The sequence below is a fragment of the Miniopterus natalensis genome, chromosome 20, assembly GCF_054644295.1.
Source record: "Miniopterus natalensis isolate mMinNat1 chromosome 20, mMinNat1.hap1, whole genome shotgun sequence".
Classification (NCBI taxonomy): domain Eukaryota; kingdom Metazoa; phylum Chordata; class Mammalia; order Chiroptera; family Miniopteridae; genus Miniopterus; species Miniopterus natalensis.
The window spans coordinates 1,240,938-1,266,730 of NC_142100.1; the positions used below are offsets into that span (position 1 = coordinate 1,240,938).

The following is a 25,793-nucleotide window of genomic DNA, read 5'->3' on the forward strand; positions in this document are numbered from 1 at the left end:
TTCGTTTCCTCCTTGCCCGCCCCCCTCCCAAGCTCCCCAGCTTCCTGTAAGTTGGACCAGCTCGACTTGGAGACAGAACTGGCGAGACTCCTTGACAGTGCACCCATCCCACCTGGCAGTTAGCCCCCCTCGCCCACCGCAGCCTGAAATGTCCTGAACTTTCAGGCCGATGTTACCAAGGGCCTTGAGTCCCTATTTCCCGCTGTGGCCGCGGCAGCCTCGTCCCACTCTTCCTTTGAATTCGAATACATGGATTCTGAACTTTTCCTCTGAAAAGCTGTTTAATCTTTTTTTCCTGTCGAATTTTTACCCTTACCACTTCCGCAGTCCTCTGCCTCGTGTTTCTGTCACTGAGGTGAACCCCTGGAAACAGGCCTTGCCCCGAAGTACCCACTTCACGGCCCAGGGAGCTTCCCTCCCGCTTGTTCTTAGGGCTGTGCCTGCTGGGCCATGGTGGCCCCCCTCCAGCAGCCGTATCAGGGCAGCAGTGCCCCCTGTGGTCTCTCGGAAACACGCATGGGAGGAAGAGGAGCCTTCACTTTAGACACAGGAGCTCGCAGGCTCTGGAAGGCCTTTTAAAGTTATTTGGAAAGAAACTGGGTTATCACCCAATTCCAGGAGAAGGGGGAGAGGGCTTTCCTATCTCCCCGTCAGAACGCCCCTGCTACCCGGACGAGAGGCCGTCATCACCAGCTCTCGCTCTTTGCTAAACAACGTGTATTTTCTGTGAGAAATTGTAACTGCCTGCTTTAAAGAAAACCCTCAGAGTTTGTAAAGAAAGTCTTCATAGCACACTTGGTTAAAATCTGAGTTATATGAATATGTGTCACTACACATACATAGCTGTAGGTGCCTTGAGCGTACATGTTTGAATGCTGCGGAGGTGCAGTGCCTGAGGAGCTCCTTGTGTAACGACTGTTCTGTGACACTGGTATGTGGTATCTCGACCCGCTGGACCCAGCTGGCCTCATCACTCTGCTTGTCCATCCTTGTGACACTGGGAACACCTCTCTAGCTTGCCTCCTCTCCCTTAATTTTAATTAGACGAGGAAAGAATGAGGCCCCTGTGGGAGGCTTCTGCCCCCACAGGCCTGTGGACTTGGCATCCCTCTTCCTCTTTATCATTCAAGGTGTGTTATTTGAGGAAGAGAAATGGGAACTCAAAAGAGAAAGTCCTGTGTTCAGTCAGTAAGAATAACGTTGGTTTTGTTTTCTCCCCTGCCTACCCCCGACCGCTAGAGAACACCTGTCTCCGCAGCCAGTATCGCTGCAGCAACGGGAACTGTGTCAACAGCATTTGGTGGTGTGACTTTGACAACGACTGTGGAGACATGAGCGATGAGAGGAACTGCCGTGAGTCCCTGCGGCCGAGGGTCTGAGATGTTCAGCAGTTACTTTTACTCAGAAGGCTGGTCAGCTCCTGGGTGGGATGGACAGTCTAGGGCAGCAATTTTCAACCTTTTCATCTCAGGGCACTCATAAACTAATTGCTAAAATTCTGTAGCACACCAAAAATATATATATTTTGCTGATTTGACAAAAAATAGGTATAATTTTGATTCATTCACACTGGACGGCTGTTGTGTGGGCTGTTGCCATTTTTTTATTTGACAATCTAAGGAAAAAGAGTCTGTGCCCCTAACTAAATAGTGGGGTATTGCATGTTTTAAAATTTCTTGCTGCACAGTAGTTGAAAAATCACTGGTCCAGGGTGCTGACTGGCCCCTCACGGTGCCCACGTAAGCTGATGGGGTTGTTTGGAGAACAGAGAAAACACATTTCCATACCCAGCTAGATATGTAGTATTATTTAAAAACAGACCTGCATATATGGGTTAACTACATACTTGTAACAGGTTTATAGGTAAGCATCACATGGCTGAAACTGGAGTCTGGCAAGCTGGGCTCTCCTGTGGCCCTACCACAGTAATCAAGCTGTGACCTGGGGCAGTGTGCAGGTGACAGTCTTGATCTGAAAGTTCAGTGATCAGCCTTTCAGAGATAGGAACAGGTTTGACCTTGTGCCACTGCAGTCGGTTGATGTTGGCTGCCTGCCAGGCTCCAGGGAGACTGTGCCTCTCCATTGGTCATCCTAGTTTGGTCTGGAATGTGGGGACATCGGTATGTAGGCATATAAATGTCACCTTTGGACAATGATTTGTAAGGTCTATCTACTAAAGTATCTGATTCTGTTTAGCAGGGTGTAATGACAAATTTAGCTCTCTATAGTCAATTGTTAATAGCTTTGCCCTCTGTCAGTCATATTTACTCAACAAGTATTTATGGAAGGCCCTTTGTTCCAGGCTCTGTACTGGGCCTGGGATATACTGGTGAGCAGGATGGACACAGCTTAAAGTCTGAAGGGGGAATCATAAAAGCAAACAGCCAGTTGCATTGGAGTGATGAGTGCTGTGACCTGAAGCACTGGGGCTCCCAGATCAAACTTAGGTAGGTCCTCATGAAGAGCCTAAGGGTGAGCAGAGGTGAACTGAGCATAGGTCAGGGGAGCACCCATGTATGAAAGCCAGAGGTCAGAGTGCATGTGGCCTGGTCAGGAAACTGAGGTGGGTCATTGAGAACTTGGGTGGGGACATTGCAGCCAGAGGAAGCTGGGTCAGTGCATGGGGCCTAGAGCAGCAAGGGCCTTTGGACTTTAACAGAAGAGCAGTTGGGAACCATTGAAGTGACATGATAAAATATTCCCTTTGGAAAGATGAGCTGTAGGCAGAATGAATTGTATGGAAGAAAGACCAGAGCTGGGAAGCCAGAAACCTGTCAAAGGCTTCTCTCTCAAATATTTCACCTTTGGAAATCTGGCAGCTCATTTTTCACTTTGTGTACCGAGAACAGATGAATGGCGGCTCCGGCTCTGTGTATTCCTGTCCTTGGCAGGCAGGCGTGTTTAGCCAGCCACCGTGCCCCTCTGCCAGTTTCCCGTGCCACTCCGTCAGGAAGCAACTGGAGAAGTAGTCAGCTCATCACCCTCATCTGGGCCCTGCAATTCTTTGTACTACCTTTTCTGTCTTATTGGAACATATATACCAAACTGTTCCTTAAGAATTTCCCTTGGCTTCAGTGGACATCTTGCACCCTGAGAGAGAAGAGCTTCCCGAATGGCAGACCTGGGAGAGCACTAGCCTCCGAGGTGTTTTTCCTGCAAAATGACACTAATAACACCCCCTCTACCTATGAGAGTCTCAGGAAGGTGTGGTATTTGTGGGGGAGTAGCCAAAGCCCCTAAAAACAGTAATAAATGTTAACAGCATTGGAGCAGATTCTGGAAAGGAGTTTATTACATAGCAGGGTGGGAGGGGACATGCTTCTTAGAATTTGCACATTTCAAGAAAACTGCCCAGAATGATTAGGCACAGTGGAAGCAGAGAGAGATGAATTTGATGACCTGATATCCAATAGCTAGGGATTCCTCCTTGGGTCTCTGAGCTTTGGTTCCTGCTAGATAGACATGGTGGATCTCATTGGTTCAGTATTTTGACAGAAGGACCTCCTTGCATCTTCAGGGGTGCTCCCCCCCTCCCAGCCCTGGACTCTGCTGCTGGCCTCACAGTCTCCACACCCTCGGAGTGCCTCCTCTGGGTGACACGTGCAGGTGGCTCTGACCTCCTGGCTTGGTGTGAATATCACCTGGTTGACCTTTCCGAGACCCGGAGAGTTGCTTTCTTGCAGTTCCACTTAGCTCAGGTTCCACAGATGTGGCAGAGTGAGAAGATGAGGGATGCGGGGGTTAAAATGTGGAGCCTGGGAATCAAGGAGTGGTGCTTATTTGTGCCTTTTCTGTGTTTCCCTGACTAGAGGAGGTGAGCAGTGCTTAGGATGGCAGGGCTGCAGGGAGCATCGGGTGTGACAGGACACTGCTGTCTGGGAGGTTAAGCGAGGCATCCTGTCAGCTGCCGGGGACACAAGAGGAGTGACAGAAGGAGACGTGGAGGATTGTTGTCAGCACATCTCCTTCCCTCTTAGACAGACTCCTGTGTTGGGTAGCTGTCAGGAGCTTGGGGTTTTGATGTGCATTCCCTACGGTCTTATCATTTTTGCATTTTCCCCTCTGTCTCCCACCATGAGCTCAATTACAGAGAAGAAATAGAGCCTTAAATAAGAGCTGCCAAGGATGTCTGACTGCAGGGTCGCTACAGGCTTTTCATGCCATGGCAACCCCCACGTGCCCCAGGCTCCTGTCCCTCACACCGGTCCTTCTGCTGCTCCTGAGAGGGCCTTCCTTCCCAGAACCTGTCCTACAGGCTCCCGGGCTGGCTTCTGGGGACTGTGCTTAAGCCCAGACAGTTTCTCTGTGGACGAGGGGGAAAATCTAATCCTGCACTCCTTCTGATACAGAAAGCGTGAGGGCCGATGAGGGAGAGCAGTGACCGAGGTCTTGGAATCATTATATTTACACCCTATTTAGTGGGCTCTGGTCCCAAACTTGTTTCCTTATTTGTTATCATGATAATGCCATGAGGTAGGTATTGTCTTCATTTAACACCTTGCTGACCGGCTGGCTGTTTCAAGCCAGAACTCACCTGGGCAGCCGGCTACTTTTCGGCACTTGAATATTAATTGGAAGCATCTGAATAAACTTAAGTGTACTTTATTTTGTCATATCTTATATTTATATTACTGTACATTGAAATTAAACATATTGCATATATTTTAATATTTTAAACTGATCATTTTTTAACATTTTATTTTAAAAAATTTTTTTAGTGTGATATATTGTATAACATGTATCTACACGCAATAGTACTAAACAAGTTTTACAAACATACCGTGTTTCCCTATGCTTTCCTTAGAAAAGTATACTTTACATGCCCGAGTGGGGTTTTACACCACTGGTTACTATTTTTTGTAAAACATGATCGCACACCTCTTATAATATGAACTTAAACAAAGATAACCAAGAAAAGTCTAGAGCGCTCTTTTAAAACTCTACGTTGCTTCAGACCTTAAAATTACTTAAATGAATGTAAGTGCAGATGCGAGTTGTCTTGTGACTGGTCAGCAGATGTAACAGGAGAGGGAAGGGAGGTGCTGAGCTGTTAGGTCAGTGTAGGTGGCAGAATTAAGATTTACATCTAGCCTTTCTGGCAGTTGTCACTGGCACTTGACCACATTACCTTTCCTCCTTTTACTGTGGAGCAAACTGAGGCTCCAGGAGGTTAAAGTGCTTGAGGAGGAGGCAGAGCCAGGATCTGAAACCCGGACTTGACCGACTGCAGAGCCTGTGTTCCTGCTGCAGATCCTCCTCTGCACGACCTCTGTTACCCACACAACAAGGGCCAGCCTCATGTGTGAAACTGGGTTTCTAATGGTGGTTTTCTAGGTAAAGGAATTCCTGCCACTTATCTAGGGGGACACCTACCATCTCAGGGGGTCTCAGGAGGTAATTCAGCCCATCTCTTTCTGTCCCAGCCAGATGCTTTTTCCACTTGTCTTAGCCTGTTCTGATGCAGAAGCTGTGGTTGTAAACATCAGGCTCTCAACGCAGTTTATTTTTTTCCCTAAGTCTAGGTTTTGTTTCTATTGCTACAATTAAAATCTGCCTCCTTCTTTTCATAAGTTGGTTTTCCAGTGGGATGTTTGTATTTGGGGGAATTAATTTACCTAATGCATATGTCATCTCTCTTTCCCATCTTAGCTACTACCATTTGTGATCTGGATACTCAGTTCCGTTGCCAGGATTCTGGGACCTGTATCCCATTGTCTTACAAATGTGACCTGGAAGATGACTGTGGCGACAACAGCGATGAAAGTCACTGTGGTAAGGGGACATGAGGCCCAGGAGCCTGTTCCGAGGAGGCAGTGTCCTTGCTTACTGGGCTGTACCAGGATTTCTGAAAGCCCAGGAATTAAGATACCCAGCTGCCTGGCCATCTCTATCCACGGGCTGGGGCTGACTGGCTCCTAGGGCAGCAGACCCTCTTCACCTTGCAGGGATGGTACAGCGTGAATGCGGTCGGCAGGCAGGCAGGAAGGGCTGTGAGGAGCCATACAGACTTAGCCCACACTTCTGGGTGGCTGCGAGCCACCTGAGGACACATAGCTATACTTTTGTGAACTGTGTTGTTTTTCTTAACGAATATTATTTAGAATACTCTGTTTTAAGTCAGTAGATAGTATAAACATTGTTTGAGCATCTGTTTTCTGAATGGAAATTTTTATATTTAGAAAAACAGTGTGTTGGAGTGATAGGAATTCTCTAGTTTAGTCATTTTAATTTCCAGATTAAGTGATGGAGGTCCATAAAGGCCAGGGATTTCTTCAAAGTACCACGGTTAGTTGGTGTCAGAATGGGGCACTGGGACCGTGGTCCCCATGCCTTTTTGGATACACAGGACGGCCGGTTCTCAGAGCATTTGGGCGGGGCAAATTACATAATTTTTTCATCTTTGTAGAAATATGAAGTTCCAGAAGATAGTCTTTGGGATTAACAACAGTTTTCCCTTTACCCCTACCCTTTCCTCCTCGGGATGCATAGAGGTTAAAGTGGGCAGGCAGTTTTGCTCTATAGGGAGGAAACCCCGTGGTCACATGTTTCTGGTGGCATTGCTCTCTGGGCACATGCTTGACCAGTGGACAGTCATGGGTCCTTCAGATTCTCAACTTGTGGTCCCTTCGCGCTGGTGTGTCCTGAATCCCCCCAGGTCTCCATAGTCCCTCATCAGAGCTGGGGCCTCTTTGTGAGTCTCCAGGCTTTTCTCATAAGCAGCCGAATCACCAACTTCACCATCTACCTGTCTCTTGAGTGAGGCAGCCACCCTGGGCCCAAAACTTGCCTACTACTGTTTTTGTAGACTCTTTAAAATTCCACTTGAATTCTGCTTTGATGCCGTCCTCAGGGACGACACAGGGCTCCAGCGTAGCCTCCTTTCAGGTCCCGGTCACCTGTGCGGCCCCCCCTTCCAGAGACAGCCCCGCAGCCACAGCTGCAGCTCCGCTCACAGAAAGTCCCCGGCCGTGTGTCCTCTGATCCCACTTTCCCTGAGCTGAGCATCTTATAGTGACCAGCACACTCGAGATTTCTCATGCCTCCTTTTCTGAGACCACAAGCTCTGTCTCTAGAAGTCTTCTGTTTCCTGAAAATTCCACCTTCTCGACAACTAGAGGTTGCTACCCAACCTTCTTCCCATCACAAGCATAGAAACGATAAATTTGTAAAGTGCACGGAGACCCGCAGACAGGCGTCTCTTCCCGGAGGGAGGCAGCAGCCAGCCTGGGCGGGTGCCCTCAGCACAGCTGCATGTAGTTGGCCACCCTCGGCGCCCTCCCCAGGCTCGGGACGATCGTGCTCACGGGGGTAACGGCGCCCCTGCTGCCCTGAGGAACCCTGACAGCAGAGGCGGGGTCCGCGCGGCCGTGTCCTCACGCCTCTGGTCTCCCCGCAGACACGCACCGGTGCCGGAGCGATGAGTACAGCTGCAGCTCCGGCGTGTGCATCCGCTCCTCCTGGGTGTGCGACGGCGACAACGACTGCAGGGACTGGTCGGACGAAGCCAACTGCACCGGTCAGTGTCCCGGGCGCGTCGGCCCTGGCTGCCGAGCGCGGCCACCCACCTGACCACAGAGCCTGGGCTCAGAGACGGGGCTTGGGCACCAGCGCTCGGCGCTCCCCGGGGTGGTCTGTGTGCGGCACGGGCCTTTGCTAGTCCAAAAGCACCGCTTGGGGAACCAGAGGGGAAAGACGCAGGGGGTAAGCTTCTGTGCTAGGCCAGGGTCAAGCGAGATTATCTAGCCGAGGGGAGAGGGAGGGGGCCGTGCTGGGGGAGGCTGCCTGCAGGCCAAGGACAGAGCCTGGCCAGGACGAGGGGAACACGTGGGCTGTGCCGCTCTGCTCCTCGTGGCTGCTGGCCAGGCAGACACCTTTCTACTGACTGGGAGGGGGACTGGTCCGTTTCCTCTCCTGGCCCTAAGGTCTGGGATCAGCTTGGGGCGAAATGCAGGCAACATCCTGCTTCCTTCATTGAGAAAGTCTTGCTATGAAAAAATGTTCAGTGAACTAAACAGTGTCCTGAGTGATACAGAGTTGATTTATGTTCTGGCTCAAGCTTCTTATTTCTTCAGGACCAATAATAAACAGTTTACAGACGGCCCCTTGTCTGTGGACCATGTGCCCGGGGCACTGAACGACCTCATTTTCTGAATGGAGCATCAGGGGTTCCCCAAACACTGGAAACTTACACTGTGCTTGCGTCTCTTTGGGATAAGATCTCATTAAAAATAAACTTGGAAATAGCACGAGAATATCAGAGGAAGGTCGGTCGTGTAGCGTCGAGGTCATGTTCTGATTCTTCTGCTGGCTGATAGGCTCCTCATGTTTGTCACACAGTAGTTTCTGACTGACTGCATGGATGGCTGACCACCGCAGACCTAGTGAGTGGAGTGGGGAGAGCAAGGACGTGGGGGAGTTGTGGAGGAGTAAGAGAAATTTCATTCCCTCGTGCAGATTTTCTCTGCAAATAGCTCTAGAAGTTGTCATCCAGGTCTGCCTTACCTCCCTCCAGGGTTGGAGATAAAGGTGTGTTTAACCACTTCATGGCGAGGGCAGAGCAGCTTTAACACCATCGTAATTCAGGCTTTGTTTTACAGTTCACTGTTCTTTTAGTTATAAAGTATGTTTTTGTTACTAGGAATATAAATTTATTTGTTTATTTTCAGTTACAGTTTATCTACAGTATTATTTTGTATTGGTTTCAGATGTTCAGCAGAGTGGTCAGACAGTCATATACTGTACGAAGTGCTCCCCCCAATATCCCCGGTACCCACCGGGCACTGTATGTTGCTGACTATACTCCCTGCCTGTACTTTACATCTCTGGGACTATTTTGTAACCACCAGTTTGTACTACTTAATCTTTTCACCTCTTTCACCCAGTCCCCTCTGGCACCCATCAGTCTCGTCTCTAGTTCCATGAGTCCTTTAATTTTTTTATTCTTGTATTTTGTTTTTTAACTTCCACATATTACTGAGATCATGTGATATTTGTCTTTCTCTGACTGGCTTATTTCACAGCATAATACCCTCTAGGTCCATCCATGCCGTTGCATATGGAAATATTTCAGTGTTTTTTATTTTTATGACTGAGTAATATTTTATATATGTATCATGGTTTTTTAATACACTTGTCTGTTGATGGGCACTGGGCTGCTTCCATATCTTGGTTATTGTAAATAATGCTTCAGTGAACATACCGGTGCATACATTCTTTCCAATTAGAGTTTTGGGTTTCTTCGGATATATACCTGGAAGTGGATTTGCTGGGTTATAAGGCAGTTCCATTTTTAATTTTTGAGGTAACCTCATACTGTTTTCCATAGTGGCTGCACCAGTCTGCATTCCCACCAGCAGTGCACCAGGTTCCTTTTCCTCCACGCCCTCACCAGCACTTGTTTGTGGATTTTTTTATAATAGCCATTCTGACAGGTGTGAGGTGATATCCCATTGCGGTTTTAATTTGAATTTCTCTGACAATTAATGACATTGAATATCTTTTATATGTCTATTATCCACCTGTATGTCCTCTTTGGAGAAGTGTCTGTTCAGGCCCTCTGCCCATTTTTTAATTGGATAGTTTGTTTTTTGGTGTTGAGTTGTATGAGTTCTTTATAAACTTGAGATACTAAGCCCTTATCAGATGTATGATTTGTAAATATTGTGCCCCATTCACTAGGTTGTCTTTCCATTTTGTTGATGGTTTTCTTTGCTGTGCAAAAACATTTTAGTTTGATGTAGTCCCGTTTCTTACTCTTTTTTCTTTTTTCAGTTCCCTTTCCCAAGACAATATATATCAGAAAAAAATTTTGCTCAGAGAAATGTCTGAGATTTTACTGCCTAGGTTTTCTTCTAGGAGTTTTATGATTACTAGTCTTACATTTAAATCTTTAATCCACTTTGAGTTTATTCTTGTGTGCTTTCACTTGGGTCATATTTCCTTGTCTCTTCATTTTGGCTTCCTCTCTGTGTGTGTTTCTGTGTATGAGGTAGATCTGCTGTCTTCCAGTCTTAGTAGTAAGTGTCCTGTGGGGCTCAGTGGTATAGTCTTGCTGATCACATGAGCTACATGCTCCAGGAATGTGCCTTGTGTGGGTTATGTGAGCCCTCCTGCTGTAGTTGAGTCTTGATTGCTCTTGGCTTGTCTTTGGGTGGTGTTAACCCTCTGGCTGGCTGTGAGGATCAACCTTAACCACAGTGTACTAGCTGATGTGCAGGGGCTTACCCCATGAAATGGAATTTGCCCCAGCAGGTTCTGGTGCCTTCAGAGGTCTCCCTTTGAGTATGCCACTTGTGGAGCTAATTGGGTCGTGCTCTGATGTGGTCTGAATCCCGCCAGTGGGTGTTTTGATTCTGGGGCTACTTGGGTGGGACTTCAGTGCAGGTCAATGTCAGGTGCTGCCTGTGACTGACCCTGGCTACCCGTTTAGAGCTACAGAGCAATCCACAGTTTGTGGCATCCTCTGCCTGGCCTGGGCATGCGTGGGAGTGGTTAAGCTACACACTAAGGCCAGTTTTTACCAGCACCTGTCTTCTCCTTGTTTGTGTTCTCCAGGGTCCAGCACCCGGTTGACTCCACTCCCTTTAGTTTAGACACAGCCTTGTCGGCCTTGAAGAGACAGTAGATTACCTCCAGTGCCACATACTCCACAAAGGATGACGTGTGGTGCACCAGATTCCCTTCCCTTGGAGATGTTCCCATATCCTTTCCCAGGCCTGAAGAGGAGGAGGAGCCGGGCTCGCGAAGGACCTCTGTCATCCCAGGGGGCATATGAATGCTGCCTGGAGGCTCTGGGCTTGGGTGGATAGCTGGTAAATAAGTGAGACAGGTGCACTTGGGTATTAGCCTCTTGGTAGCACAACCACGTGAGCCAAGCTCGTGTTTCAGCAGCAGATGCCGGTCTCTCGGAATGAATCAGAACCTCACTTCTGTGGGCGGCTGGTACCCTGGGGAAGGGGAGCCTGCTTGCACCTTGCTGCAGTCTTGTTCCAGGAGCTGTGCTTCCACACTTCAGTGGCGATTCTCCTTCGCCATCTCAGCATAGTCAGGGGTCAGATGTGAGCTCATTATGATGTGTGGCCTGTCACTTCATTTCCTGGCCCAAAACATTAAGTCATGTGCAAAGCCAAAGAAGATAAGTCGGGGCCAGCGACCTCCTGCTGACCTCGGCAGGCTCATGTGGCCTGTGCTGTGCATTCTTTGCTCTTCCTCTCCTCCCTTTTTGCTTTCCATGGAATTGAGGCTTTTTATTCCCTTTTCCCACCCCCTCTGCATTGGTTTAGAGCTTAAACATTTGATTTCTGTGCCTTTAGCTGTCAGTCTTAGACATCTTATGTGTGTTCTTAGTATTTTTCCTCTGTCCTGGGCCTGCGAGGGTTTGAGATGCTTTGGTTCTGACTTCGCACACCTCTAGCACTGACATACTCAGTAAACACTCAGTATTTAAAAACACTAAGTGTTTTAAATACTAAGTGTTTTAAACACTAAGTGTTTTACTTAGTGTTTTAGTTTTACAATTTAAAAGTCCTAAAATTAATCATTGTTATTATTTTTTAGTAACAACTTATTTACAGGCACCTTCCTACTCTCCAGTGACCTTTGCTTCTGTATCTTGTGCTTCCTCCCCATGGACACCCTTCAGTGCTTCTGCAGCGGTGAACTGTTCCAAGGTTGCTTTATGTAAATAGGCCTTTATTTTACTTTTGATCCCAAATACAGATATATCTGGATTTCTAGGTTTGTAGTAATTTTTCATAACTATTTTTATGGAATACTTCTATTCTCTTCTGGCCTCGTTTTGGTTGATTTGGATTCTCTCGTCAGATTATCGTTGAACAGCAATCAGACATTCTCTCTAGTTGTCTTTAGTGTTTTATTTGTGTGTGATGGAGGTGGGCTGCTGTTATGCACTTTCACCTACCTGGGTGTGGAATTATTTTTATTGTTTGTTTTCTTTCTAAAATCTGAGGATTTGTAGTTTTCATCAGTCTTGGGAAATCACAGCCACTGTCTTTCAGCTGCTTTTCTTCTGGTCTTGTCTCCAGCTCTTACCAGCAGCCACTTGGACTATCTTTTCCTGTTTTCTTGCCTCCTGTTACTATGTTTGCTGTCTCTTTAGGACTCTGGGCTAGAATTTTAGTTACTTCCTCAAATTTCTCTTCCAGTTCAACAGTTCTCTTTTCGGTTAAATTTAATCTGCTTTTTCACACATCACCTGAGCTATTTTTACTTCAATGACTATGTTTTTCATATCTAGAATTTCTTTTAAATTAAGTGCCCTTAATACATTGTTACTTTTTATGCCATTAATCATCCACGTGTGCTGATATTAGCATTTCCCCTCGCTCACTTCCTGGCAGGGCAGGGCCCTGTGGAAACGATGCTGTGCTTCTCAGTCCACAGTGACTAACCCATCTTTCTGTCCGGCCTGCTTGTTACGTGGCTAATCTTTTGATCAAGTGTTAGGGCCTTGCTGAGTCAAAGGGTATGTCCACACTGAGAGTGGGCTGTAGGACAAGGTCCTCTCTGAGAAACCCTGATACTCTTAATTCCTTTAGCTGTTCCATTCGCACAGTCACAGTGAACCTTGCCATGCAAAGGATTGTTCTTTATCTTCCCCAAATTCTTTAGTCTGTATTAAAGTCAATTTTTTTCATCCTTACAATTAAAGAAATTATTAACTGAGCACATACTATTTACCCTATACTCAGTCTGAGAGAGCTAGTCAGTTACTCAGGAGACAGGAAATGAGAAAGGAGGGTGGTGAGAGGCACTGTGGCCACGCCCGGGCGCGCCAGGGAAACTGCGCAGACTGGTCAGTCTTCTGAGCCCAGCTTCTGCAGAGTCTGGAGATCGCAGACTTGCCTCTCAGAGCTATTACTTGGAAACTCCATGAGCCCTCTGAAATAGTTTTCAATTAGAAGTGAAATGAGTAGGCTGAATAATAACAAATAGAAATGAGTTTCAGCAACAGTATCTTTTATGAGAAGGGGCAAGGCTTTGGTGCAGAACTTGCTAAAGGGCCGTCAGACTTGTAAAGCCAAGAAATCAAAATGTTTTCAGGCCATGGCTGTTACTGGGGCAAAAGCTCATGTCACATGCATGATGCACTTACTCCTCTTATCACAGGTAAGTGTATTTTTAAAAGGCCTTCAGTGGATTCTGAGTCCCCCAGGTTGTAAAATATGGCGACTTATGTAAGCTGGTGTGGACACTATCAGACAGAGCCGATTTAAGTCCACAGATAATAGACCACCACTTGTCTTATAGGGGCTTGAAAAACCAGGTTCTTTGGGTTTCAGACTATTGCAAAAAATAGCCTCAAATTCAGGAGAGATTCTAGAAGCCATTGGACGCCAGTTTTGCCAACCCTTGAGTAGCTTATTGCAAACCATCTTGACTGAATAAATAACTACAGTTTGTGCTCCACTGCTTGGTTTTTTTTGCCTCCTCTTGTGAAGATGTCCTATCCGCATAGTTAAACTGATGGCAAGCCCATCGACCAGGTTAGACAAGGCAGTCCTGGCTTCCACTCTGTAACAAATAGAAACAGCTTTTATTTCCGAGGAAGAAAGGGAGCCTGATGGATGGGGCAAGGCAGTCACGAGTGCCAGCGGGTTTGAGGCAGATAGTGTGCATCTGACCTAGTCTTTGACCAAGGCTTACAGATGTTTCTAAATGATTCCCAGGTGGCCTCAGCCCATGTATGCAATGAGACTGTCCTTTTACAAGGTGCCTTCCTTCTGTTTCAGTTGCCTCTTGTTTCTTTTAATGATTGTAGTGGATGCCAGGCATTGTGGTTGCTTGGTCGATGTTGCTTTTCATGGTCCAGGAAGTTAGACAAGTCCAGGTTCTGGGGCTTGCTTTCTTTATGATTTTGGAAAATCTTTTATGCTCTTGGGACCTGAGATTTCCACATTTGAAATTGGGTGGTTTATTTAGAATTATAAAATCATGGCCTTTCAGAGCTTACAAGGGTCCTTAAATATCAATCAATATAGTTGATGAAACTGAGGCCCCCCAGCGATAGTTGGACCGGGTCCAGAGCCCGGTCTCCTGCGCATGTGCCGTGTCTCCTATCTGAACCAAGAGGAGTGAGGGGACTTATATGAGAAGACAGAGTAGCAGGAAGAGTGGAGGCACAGGCTTTGGACTTGGCAGCCCTGGTGCCATTACATACTCATCTTTGTGAATGTGGGCAAGTTTCTTAATCTCTCTGTGCCTGTTTTTCAGCTGCAAAAGGGGAACAATTCTTACCTTTGTTGTGGGATGTGAATAGCTTTTTAACATGTACACCTTTGCTTGTGTAACAGTTATGAACCCACCAACTCAAGTCCCTGCCCAGTCAGGAGGCTGCCCTCCACCATAAGAGCCCTCCAGGTGCCCACGTTCTGGCCAAGGAAGGTCGCAGATGCTTCCTTCTGACTTGTGACTGAGCACAGTCCTTCCCTTTAGGCAGCTCCTTGATGGTTGACGGGGAGCAGAGATGAGGGGACATTGACCATTTCTTTCCTCTCTTTTGCTGGCAGCCGTCTATCACACCTGCGAGGCTTCCAACTTCCAGTGTCGCAATGGGCACTGCATCCCCCAGCGGTGGGCCTGTGATGGTGACATGGATTGCCAGGATGGCTCTGACGAGGACCCGGTCAGCTGCGGTAAGTAGGATGCTTGGGCCTCACTATAGCTTCTTGACTGCTTGCTGTTCAGGAAGAAGCCAGGGAGTGGATCCTCTCCTGCTGCACCCGCCAGCCCTATGTGGCATTGCCACAGGGCACCTAGGGGTGTGTTATGAGTCTTATTTCTCAGGCAAGCAGTTTGCCTCACTGTTTTTCCATAACAGCTTTCAAGAAAATAAATGAGCCCAGCCGGGTGTGACTCAGTGGTTGAGCATCGACCTAGGATCCAAGAGATCGGGGTTCGATTCCTGGTCAGGGCACATGCCGGGATTGCGGGCTGCAGCCGATCAATGACTCTCTCATCAGTGATGTTTCTCTCGCTCTCCCTCTTCCTTCCTCTCTCTGAAATCAATAAAGATATATTTTAAAAAAAAGAGAAAATAAATGAAAACCACCTTTTCCACCCAGAGCACTAAATGTAGTCATATAACCAGTGTTCTCTCAGAAATTAGCCGGCAGCCCTGAGTAAATGTGTACTTTGTGATAAGGAATCTCTGTTATGGTCCTTAGGGAAAATGGCTTACCAGCCGAGAGTAGAACTTTTCTAGTATAATTAATTTAAAAAATAAGTCTGAGATAGCCAATTACCTTTAGTGTAGAAATTACCACAAAATAGCTGCCACAAAAACACAATATATAAAATGATTTTTTACACCAAATATTTTTAAGGTTCCCTGTCTTACGCTTTTGCTCTGTCTCTAGAAAACACTGCTGTGTGTCTTCCCTGCTTTGTGCTCGTAGAGTCCTGGCTTCTGGGACTTAGGGGCACCAATGTGCGTTTTCCACACTGAGCAATTCTCCAGCACCAGCTGGGGTCCCCTCATCTAGCTATGATCCTGTTACCTCGAGAGAGCATCGCAGGTTAAGGGCTCAGTCCTGCAAGAGTCTCCTGCCTCACTTTGGGTGCCAATCCCAAGCCCCAACTTCACCTGTACTCCTGACTGAAGCTCTGAACCTGGGTTCCCACAGCTCCCGCCCTGGGTTTGATAATTGGCTACAATGGCTCCCAGAACTCAGAGAAACACTTAGTCTTCCGGTTTATTATGAAAGGCTATGATGAAGGATGGAGGTGAACACTGGATGGAGAGATGCTTGGGGCAAGGTGTGGGGAAGGCGTGTGGGTCCCCTCGCCAGGCACCACCCTCCCAGCACCTCCACGTGCTCAGCAGCTTGGAAGGTCTCTGGACCCTGTACTTCTGGGGTTTTGTGGAGTCTGCACCACGTGGGCATGGCGTCCTTCCCTCCGTCCAGGAGGGTGGGGTGGACAGCTCCATCACAGCCTGGTTTTCCTGGTGACCAGCCCTTCCTGAAGTTGTCAGGAGCCTGCCAGGTGTCATCTCCTTAGAACCAGACTCTCCCCTCCACCCAGGAAAATACGGGGTTTTAGTAGCTCTGCGCCAGTAACCAGAGGCAGAGAGCAGCACACTGGGTTTTCACCATTTATGCCGCACGGCCCGTTTCCGAGGAGCTGCGGCTGTCGCCTGGGCGTGGCTGCATCTTCCTCCTCTCCTGCCGCAGTGCTAAAGGCTCCTTCTTTCTGCGTCTCTGCAGCCCTTTTGTGGCAGACGCTCCAGAGTTTCCAGTTTCACACTGTCAGGCGTAGGAAAACTGCTTATGTCCTTGGAAACCAGGGCTTATTTTCCTTTGAGATACAGTCGTCCTTGGTGTTGCAGGGTTGGTCCCAGGAAACCCAGCAGGTGCCACATCCGCAGGTGCCCCAGTGCCGTGGGTGCCCTCATTCCTATGGGCTCTGCGTCCTTGGTTCGGTCCCCCGGGGTTTTCTCCCCAGGTGGGTAGAGTCTGCAGCTGTGGACCCCAGACATGAGGGCCGACTCCTCCCTGGGGCATGTTCTCATAGGAATTTCAGGGTTGAGGTCCTGATGGAGTTCAGTGGTTTTTGTGTTTCTGGATTTTATTTCCAAGTGATTATACTGAACAGCCTCTCTGTCGGTGACATGCTCCATGCTTCCGCAAGTCTCCCTGGTCTTACCTTTCATCTCTTGAATTGCTTTCACAAGCTTAATGAGTGACAGTGGCCTCATATAATTTTAATTTTATATTTTAAAAAAAACTTTATATTTAGTGACATATCTCTCCAACTGTGGTGCTCATTTACTGCTTCTGTTTGATGTCTTTCAAATAACTTCTTAGGAGTGATGACTTTTTACAGGACTTGGCGTTCTTTTGCCTCATACCCGGGCCTCTGGAGCCAGTGCACCGGCCTGCGGTTTGGTGCGGGCTCTGTCCAGGAAGATGGGTGGCCTGTGCTAAATTTCTGTGCTCATGGGGAACCTATTTCTTAACATTTCTGGGACAAACTTTCTCCAAAAGGGCTTTGCTTGGAATTCGTAAAGAATTAAGAGGGTGACTTTCAGGGAGCTTTTAAAACCAGTTTATAAAAAGGATTTATGCTTTTTCCCCATTCACTGAAGCTTTGCTTTTACTTGAAAAAAACACCGAACTTGAATTTTTGAGCGGGTAACACATTCACATGGTTCAGAATGGGAAAAACATTAAAAGTTACACAGTGAACATTTTCGTGCCCATCTGCCCATGTCCACCCTGTCTGCGTAGGAAACCGCGACTATATGTCCTTTCACAGTATTTTCAGCATGTGGGCAATTTCAGGTCTACAGTGTACTCTTGCGTGACTTTCTACACGTGGGGCTGACGCCTGCTGTTCTGCACCTTGTTTTTCACATAACTGTATCTAGGACATGTTTTTACAGCGTTCCTTTATTCGCTCTGACAGTCGGTGCTCCGCAGTCAGTGCTCCAGGGCAGTGACTCACATGCAGCCCGAGTGATGGCCCGGGAGGTGTCACTCCCGCCCAGTGTCCTGCAATTGGCCTTGTGTTTACATTCTTTCTCACTTGCTCGGCCAGGTTACATTTCTCCCAGTGGCTCTGCGAGGTCACAGCATATATACACTTGTAACTGATAGCTCCTGACAAATTGCCCCCATAGGGACAGTACAGATCCGTGCCTCCCAACAACGTAGGTAGGTGCCTGCTTGTTTCCTCCTGGCCGTTCTTCTCTGTCACTGAATTACATTCCAGACAAGAAGTGCAATGGGTTCCGCTGCCCGAATGGCACCTGCATCCCATCCAGCAAGCACTGTGACGGTCTGCAGGATTGCTCCGACGGCTCCGATGAGCAGCGGTGTGGTGAGTCCGCTCTGGCCCAGGGAGTGTGCGGCCGTTGTGTGTGGAGAGAGTAGACATTGGACTGAAGCCTTCCATTTCCTTTGGATCTGCTTGTAATTAGCTTTTAACAGAGTTGACCCTGCCTCTGAGAGAAACAGTCTGCATAGAAACAGAGCCAACAGGATGTGCATTTATTTTAATGAATTGTCTCCTGTGGTTATGAAGGCTGCAGGCGGGTGGCAGGCCGGCACCCAGGCAAGCTGACACTGCAGGCGTTGAAGCCGATGACTGTGTCCTCACACAGCCCTGCTCTGTGCTTGCGTCTCTGGTGTCTCTTCTTATAAGAACAGTGGTATTTTTGGATTCAAGCTCTGCCCTGGCCCATGTAACATTAATCTGCCTTTTGGCTGTATTTATTTCATTTAACCTTTCTTGCCTCTTTAAAGGCCCTATTTTGAAATACACTCACATTGGGAGCTGGGGCTTCAACATATGAATTGGTGGGGAGTTCAGTCCATACCCTGGGCCTTTGTAGCAGGGTGCCAGCCCCTGTATTGTCTCAGTAATGATTAAGACCCTGGGCTTCGGTGTCACGCAGCTTTGGAGTTCACGTTTCCTCACCCTTGTCAGCTGTGTGCTCTGGCAGAACATTTACTGTGTCCATCCCCTCTTCCCATTTTGAAAACAGACAATAAAATCTCTCACAGCACTGTCTTGAGAGTTTAATGATGTACTTTCATTCCAGGTGTTTAGGTCAGGGCTTGGTGCAGAGGTGGTTGGTAATGGTGCTTTCACTGCTGCTTCCCGGGGGAGCACTAGCCCAGGGTGCTCAGGGCCTTTCTCCTCCCGACCCTTTCAGAGCCCCTCTGCACTCGCTTCATGGACTTTGTGTGCAAGAACCGCCAGCAGTGCTTGTTCCAGTCCATGGTGTGTGACGGGACCATCCAGTGCCGTGACGGCTCCGATGAGGACGCGGCGTTCGCAGGATGCTGTGAGTGGGCGGCGGGGTGAGATGCAGCCACTGATGAAACCGCGAGGGGCCCCTGGGGAGGCATCCTCTAGTTGGCAGGTCTTGTTGAGTGTCCAGTCTTGCATTTTCCGAGGAAGACTTACATTTCTGCTTTGGAAGTAATGCTTGTTAGTTGCTGTTCTATGTGAAAGGGAGACAGGTGACCAAGACCTTGGCTCACAGGTCACCTTCTGTGACAGACTCTGTGAGCCCCCTGCCTGCCCCACAGTCTTCCTGGCACTTGTCCCCACTTTGCACGCTGTGTTAGTTTTCCTGCCAGTCTCCCCTGGATGGCGTGCACTATGGGAGCTGGGCCTGTGTCAGTTCACTGCTGTGGCCCCGTTCCTAGGACTGCCCTGTGTGAGTACCTGCTGGTATTAGTCTGCTTGGGTGCCCAGGCACATAGAACCACAGGCTGGATGGCGTAAACTCAGAAACGGGGTCTCTCGCCTTGGGAGGCTGGAATCCAGGCTCAAAGTGTTGGCAAGTTTGCTCTCTTCCGAGGCCTGGCTCCTTAGCTTGTAGGCGACCCTCCTTTCTCTGTGTCTTTACAGGGTCTTCCCTGGTCCTGTCTGTGTCCCGATACCCTCTTATGAGGACATTAGTCACATTGGGTTAGCGTTTCACCCTAATGACCTCATTTTACCTTAATAACCCTTTTAAAGACCTTATCTCCAAATGGAGTCAAATTCTGATACTAACTTGATCTTAGCCAAAAGGCCGAGAAGTGATCTGAGATATTAGGGGTGAGGCCTTCAATCCATTGACTTTTGCTTTCAAGGAATTCTCCAGGGAGACAGTCTGTGGTGGGGGGCTTTTCCTCTTTAATGTCTCCCTGGAGACAGTCTCTGGTGAGGGACTTTTCTCTCTCCTGTGTCCAAGCAGAACCACCACTTGGGACTCTCTTGTGGAGTAGCCTGGGCCTCACAGACGCTTATTTCCTGTCTAGCCCGAGACCCCGAGTTTCACAAGGTGTGTGACGAGTTCAGTTTCCAGTGTCAGAACGGCGTGTGTGTCAGTTTGATTTGGAAGTGCGATGGGATGGATGACTGCGGCGACTACTCTGATGAAGCCAGCTGCGGTAAGGAGGTCTTAGATCTGCACCCTCTCATCCCCACTCTTGGGTACAGTGCCCTGTGGTTGAGGGACACTCACTAGCACACTTCCACCGCCTTTGCCTGCTCATCCCTCAGCAGTATTTCCTGCCCATTCTTGAATCTCCGTATATGAAACTGAGGTTTGAACTGGCAGCCTGACCCCTAGTAGGTGTTAGGGGGCTTCTTCCATTTCATTTTCTTTCCTTGTTCAGGAAGTGCACATTCTGTATAAGGAATGTGGTAGGTAAGGAATTGATGGTAAAAACTTATAGTGTGCTCCCCCCCCCAAAAAAAAGTTATAGATACCACTGTGCAATAGCATCGTAGTTACCACTGTATCGTCATCAGTAGTTAGGCCATTCCTTTGGTAAAATGTCAAAATTAAAAATTCAGGTGTTATTCGCAAGATACATAAAGTGCAGATCAGAGAAACATAAGCCTGGTCCGGGTGGGCTTTTGTTGAGCATGTGGATATATCTTTGGTCACCCACTGGGTCCAAGAGGCTACCTTGTCCATCTCTGGTGGGGACTGCAGCCACCCTGGGACTTGGGTGTTGAGGAGTCTGTGTATGTTGCAGCTTCATGTTCATACTGGTGTGAGGCAAATGACTGAAGGTGTGCTTGATCTCTCCAGAAAACCCCACAGAGGCCCCAGATTGCTCCCGCTACTTCCAGTTCCAGTGCGAGAATGGCCATTGCATCCCCAGCAGGTGGAAGTGTGACCGAGAGAATGACTGTGGGGACTGGTCTGATGAGAAGGACTGTGGAGGTAGGAGTCCTGGGCCCTGTCCCACAGCCAGGCCTCTTCAGTGCCTGGCTCACTTAAGGACGTTGGGGGGTAGCTTTCTGAGTTCTGTCCCCCTCTTATTTGGAAAACTAGTGTGGTTGGCTTCTTCTGTTTATGGAGTTACACGTTCTATATTTTACAGGCGCAGTAAGGACCCCGGAGCCTGGTTGCTCCAGGTGGTCTGCAGGCCGGCAGCACCGGCCTTTCCTGGACTTGTCAAAAATGCAGAGGCCGTGACCTTGCCCCACGCCTCCCTCCCAGTCAGGGCCTGCATTTTAACAGGCTCTGTAGGAGCCACAGTGCCATGGTGCCATGGTGCCACAGTACAGTTGAGAGGCACTAATGTGGAAGGCATGCTGTCCCTTTCGTTTCTGGTTTTCTCACCTCTGAACCAGGCCTCGGGGTGGCTGTGGTTGGTTGAATTAACCAGAACAGTGTTTAGCCTCAGAAGGAATTTCCACCCTGCCCCTAACTTGTGCATTCTGAGTCACCTTCCTTTTCAAAGCAAACTCATCGGAATATTATTAGCTCAAATAAAATATAATAATTAAGGTGACTGTGCTCCAAAAAGAAAAAAGGTACGGTCTTTGCTGACATCAGGATAAATGATCTTTAGATGAGCTGTGCTTCAGAACTTTGCCAAAGCTGGGACATCCACACTAGTTTTGGTACCTGTTTGGTCTGAGGTCGAGCATCTTGTAACTCTGGGCTTTGTTGCTGGGTGTTTTCATCAGATTCACGTATTCTCCCCTCCCCTGCTCCTGGGCCCTCGACGTGTCCACCTAATTACTACCGCTGCAGTGGCGGGGCCTGTGTGATGGACGTCTGGGTGTGTGACGGGTACCGAGACTGTGCAGATGGCTCGGACGAGGAAGCCTGCCCCTCGCCCGGTGAGTGCGGCCAGCCCTCTTCCCAGCGCCTGCTTTGTGGAGAGGACCTTCTAGGGTCCACCCTGGCACAGCATGTCCGGCTGGTGCCTGCTTTCTGGGGCTGAGAGCTTGGAGGCCAGGCTGCTTCCTAACCTCCAGAGCAGGGAGACTCGTGGGAACTCAGCTGGGGTGTCTCATCTTCTGTAAATGCCCCCGACCTACCTGCAGGAAGAGGGCAGCCACCCTGCTTCCCACTGCTGCTTCTCCCCGGAACTTACCGTGGGAAGTGCGGGGCAGCGTTGGCATGTCTGTTAAGCTCTCGGGGGCCAGAGCCCAGTTTTCCTGCGGGCTTTTCGCCGGCCCTCCTACTGAAAGACTGGCCGGCACTGCCATCTAGGGGCCGGAACACAGAGAGGCAGCTGAATGTGTCCGCAGTCACCGTGTCGCCGAGGCCGGGGTGAGCCTTGAGACCCCATCTGGTGCATGCCCTTAGCTGAATCCCGAGGTGAGGATGCCGAGTCCTCCCCTGAACAGGATTCTGTTTCAGACTTTGTTATATTAAGAGAATTGGTTGCCATGCTTTTGTTAGAAACGTCCAGGTCAGCCGTCCGATCTCCTCCTTCAGGTTATTTCCCTGCTGCCGCCACCCTGTTGGAAGTCCTCAGTGGTTTCCTTTTGTCCTCTCTGTGGAGCTAGGTCCTGGCCCGAGTCCTGTAGCAGCTGACCCTCGCCGCCATTAGCTCTTACCTCCACCCAGCTGGGCCCCGGCTGCTCTGGACAGGCCTGCTGCTCCCCTGCCTGCACGCCCTCAGCAGGGTTTGTTTCTTCAGAGTCCTCTGTCCTTTTTGACCTTGTCCCCCTGCTTCCCTGTCAGGAACCAGCCTGAAAGACGAGCAAACCTGAGTTCCAGGGGTGGGAATGAGAAAGAAACACAGTTACGGGATCGGGAGGGCTGCCCTCCGATGAGGTGCACCCCAAATGGCCTCAACCCTTTATTATAGAGTGAGTAACAAACAGTTAGTAATGGGGTGGGGGTGATACAGAGTAGTTCCTTCGAGGCTGCAGGAACGCTCTTTCAGAGTAAACACTCCTCCTGCATGAGTCCAGACCTTGGTATTATCTTTATCTCGGCTCCTAACGGGAACTTGTGGGGAGGGTTGAGTCCTTGGCTCCAGGCCCTCAGGCGACGTGGACCATGTCCAGGCAGGTCACCGGCTCCCAACACTTCCCTCTGGTGAAGCCCACCATCCAACACAGCAGAAAGAGCATGGATTTTATAGCTGATCGAGACCTAGATATGTCATCAGTACTTCCCAGAGCATGGCCCAGATCTGTAACGGAATCTGTGAGGTGTTTATAAAAGCAAGACTCACAGTTTCCAGATGGAGCCGGGAGCTTCCCCTGTGATTCATAGGCTTATTGAAGTTTGAGATCCTGCTTCCAGCAAGTCAGGAATTATTCCGCCTCGCAAGCCCCTCCTCCACAAGCTATCATTCAGTACTTCAGATGATGCTCACCCCTTCCCAGCCTCGTGGAACGTACCTTTTGATTCTTAACTGTGATCTGCTGTGTACTGCTTCCTGATCACTTCATGTCTGTAAGTCTCCTTTCCAGGTGATGTGTATACCTTGTGTTTTTGGATCATGCTACATACTGCTTTGAATCTACCACTGTGCCTACCACAAAATAGGCAAATAGTTGGGTATCCCATAAATGCTTCTCAAATTAAAACTGATGGTAAAAACAAACAAACAAAATAAAACGCTTTTGTCTCTGCTTTTTCCCCCCAAGGCCCACGTCTCTGTTTAGTAACTTGGTTGTCCTTCGCTTAGAATTGTTTTTGGTTGTTGAAACTCTGATCAGGGCATTAACAGACTCTCTCAAATTGTGACCAATCCAGTGAATGAGCAGACTTCTGTTTAGATATTCCATTCAGCCTTTGTAGAGACTTCTTTTTTTTAACGTACATTGTTGGTGCAAATTCAGATTGGTAGTGTCTCTAGCTGTCGGATGTTACTTCTTTGGTGGGAAAGTCCTACCTGGTTTCCCTTGTCACTTTATCTTCCAGGAAGCCACACATTGATGCGAGACTGTATTCTCCCCAGCAAGAACCTTCTAAAGGCTCCCTTGTTGCCCAAGCATGAGTAGTGCCATGACTTACCTTGACTTAGCTTTTTAGCCTCATTTTTTACCACTCTTCTCCATGTACCTGTTTTAGCAGAGTTCTGGGGGTTGGAGAGGCTCCTTTGAAAATTCAGTTAAAACTGTCAAAGGCATACTATCTAAAAATTTAATTGCTTTGTTACTTGTTTGTTAGCTCAGGTTATTTTGTACCATTTGCTAATGCTTTCCACCTGTCAGTAGTCTCTGAGAATAGTTTTCCACAAAGTCCCCGTATCAGATGGTCCCTCTGCTCTAGCGCTGTCCTTGGCACCCTCCCTCCCTCCAGATAGGCCTCTCCTCTCAGCAGCATGGCCCTGGCCCTGGCCCTTCACTGCCCTCCCCGGAATGCTCCGCCTTTTTCTGATTTAGATTCCCTGTTTCCTGAATCTTGTGTCTTTTTCTCAGTTTGCTCCCTTGTTTTGGTGGAGCACACCCTCTAGTAACTTTGTCAGGTGAATGTGATGATACCGTGACCAAGGACACAGTGGTAAAAGCCTTCAGTACGTTTGTTGAGTTCTGCTGCTGTTATCCATCCTGGTTCCCTCTATGCCTGAGCACAGGGGTCTCTGCTGTAATTCATCATCCTAAGGACTCATTTTACCTCTTTTGTGTTGGAGTTCCATTATTCTATATTTCAGATTTTTCTCTTTTTTAATCTCGTGTTTTAATAGAGAATATTTTCCAGAAAGTTCCTGAGAAAGGGTATGTGGAAGGTGTATTTGATGCCTTGCTCGTCTGCAATTGCTTTTCTCCTGTTTTCAGTCCTGATTGACAGTTGGGCTGGGTTTGGACTCCTAGGTCGTTAATAATTTTCCTTCAGAATTTTGAAGGCATTGCTCCACTCACTCTCCTTTTCTAAAAAAATTTAATTAATTTTAATTTATCTTTATTGTTAAAATATTACAGGTGTCCCATTTTTCCCCTCCAGTTGACCCCCTCCCCCTCCCTCCCCAGGCCTTCACCCCGTTATTGTCTGTGTCCATGGGTTATGCATATATGCATATAACTTCTTTGATTAATCTCTTCCTACCCTCCACCCCCCTTTCCTCTTTCCTCTGAAATATGATCATCTGTTGCATGTGTCAATGTCTCTGGATCTATTTAGTTCATCAGATTCTTTTGTTCGTTAGCTTCTTCTTAAAGAAGACCCTTCAACTTTTCCTGTAGTGCTGGTCTGGGGGTGATGAACTCTTTTAGCTTTTTCTTATCTGTGAAGCTCTTTATCTGACCTTCAATTCTAAACAATAGCTTTGCTGGGTCGAGCAATCTTGGTTGTAGTTCCATGTTTTTCATCACTTTGAATATTTCTTGCCACTCCCTCTGGCCTGCAAGGTTTCTGTTGAGAAATCAGCTGACAGTCGTATGGGTGCTCCCTTGTAGGTAACTAACTGCTTTTCTCTTGCTGCTTTTAAGATTCTGTCTTTGTCTTTAACCTTTGGCATTTTAATTATGATGTGTGTTGCTGTGGGCCTCTTTGGGTTCCTCTTGTTTGGGACCCTCTGTCCTTCCTGGACTTGTAAGTCCATTTCTTTCCCCAGGTTGGGGAAATTTTCTGTCATAGTTTTTTCAAATAGGTTTTTAATTTATTTCCCCCTTTCTTCCCCTTCTGGCACCCCAATAATATGAATGTTGGGCCTCTTGAAGTTGTCCCAGAGGCTCCTTATACTATCTTTGTATTTGTGGGTTCTTTTTCTTTTTGCTCTTCTGGTTGGGTGTTTTTTGTTTCCTCATGTTCCAAATTGCTAATTTGATTCTCAGCGTCCTCTACTCTGCTGTTGATTCCCTGTAAATTATTCTTCATTTCAGTTCGTGTAGCCTTCATTTCAGATTGGTACTTTATTATGTCATTGATTTTCTCAGTTATTTTTGTCATACTTTTACTAATATCCTTGCGCATCCTTATAAACAAAATTCTGAACTCTCTATCTGTTAGCTTGCTTGGATCTATTTCATTTAGTTCCTCTTCTAGAGATTTCTTCTATTTTTTCCTTTGTGACATGTTTCTTTGCCTCCACATTTTGGCTGCTTCCTGGTGTTTGTTTCTATGT

At 48.0% G+C, this 25,793-nt stretch overlaps 1 protein-coding gene across 1 annotated transcript in view; it reads left to right on the forward strand.

Annotated features, from left to right (window-relative positions):
- The window catches only part of SORL1 (sortilin related receptor 1), a 164,969-nt gene that overhangs the window by 105,801 nt on the left and 33,375 nt on the right, over positions 1-25,793 (forward strand). The window contains exons 23-31 of the mRNA XM_087828527.1: positions 1,240-1,353; positions 5,650-5,772; positions 7,397-7,516; positions 14,529-14,654; positions 17,734-17,841; positions 18,680-18,811; positions 19,779-19,910; positions 20,561-20,695; positions 21,448-21,603. Coding sequence (XP_087684653.1) covers positions 1,240-1,353; positions 5,650-5,772; positions 7,397-7,516; positions 14,529-14,654; positions 17,734-17,841; positions 18,680-18,811; positions 19,779-19,910; positions 20,561-20,695; positions 21,448-21,603 — 1,146 coding nt within the window. The remainder of the gene's footprint in view (positions 1-1,239; positions 1,354-5,649; positions 5,773-7,396; positions 7,517-14,528; positions 14,655-17,733; positions 17,842-18,679; positions 18,812-19,778; positions 19,911-20,560; positions 20,696-21,447; positions 21,604-25,793) is intronic.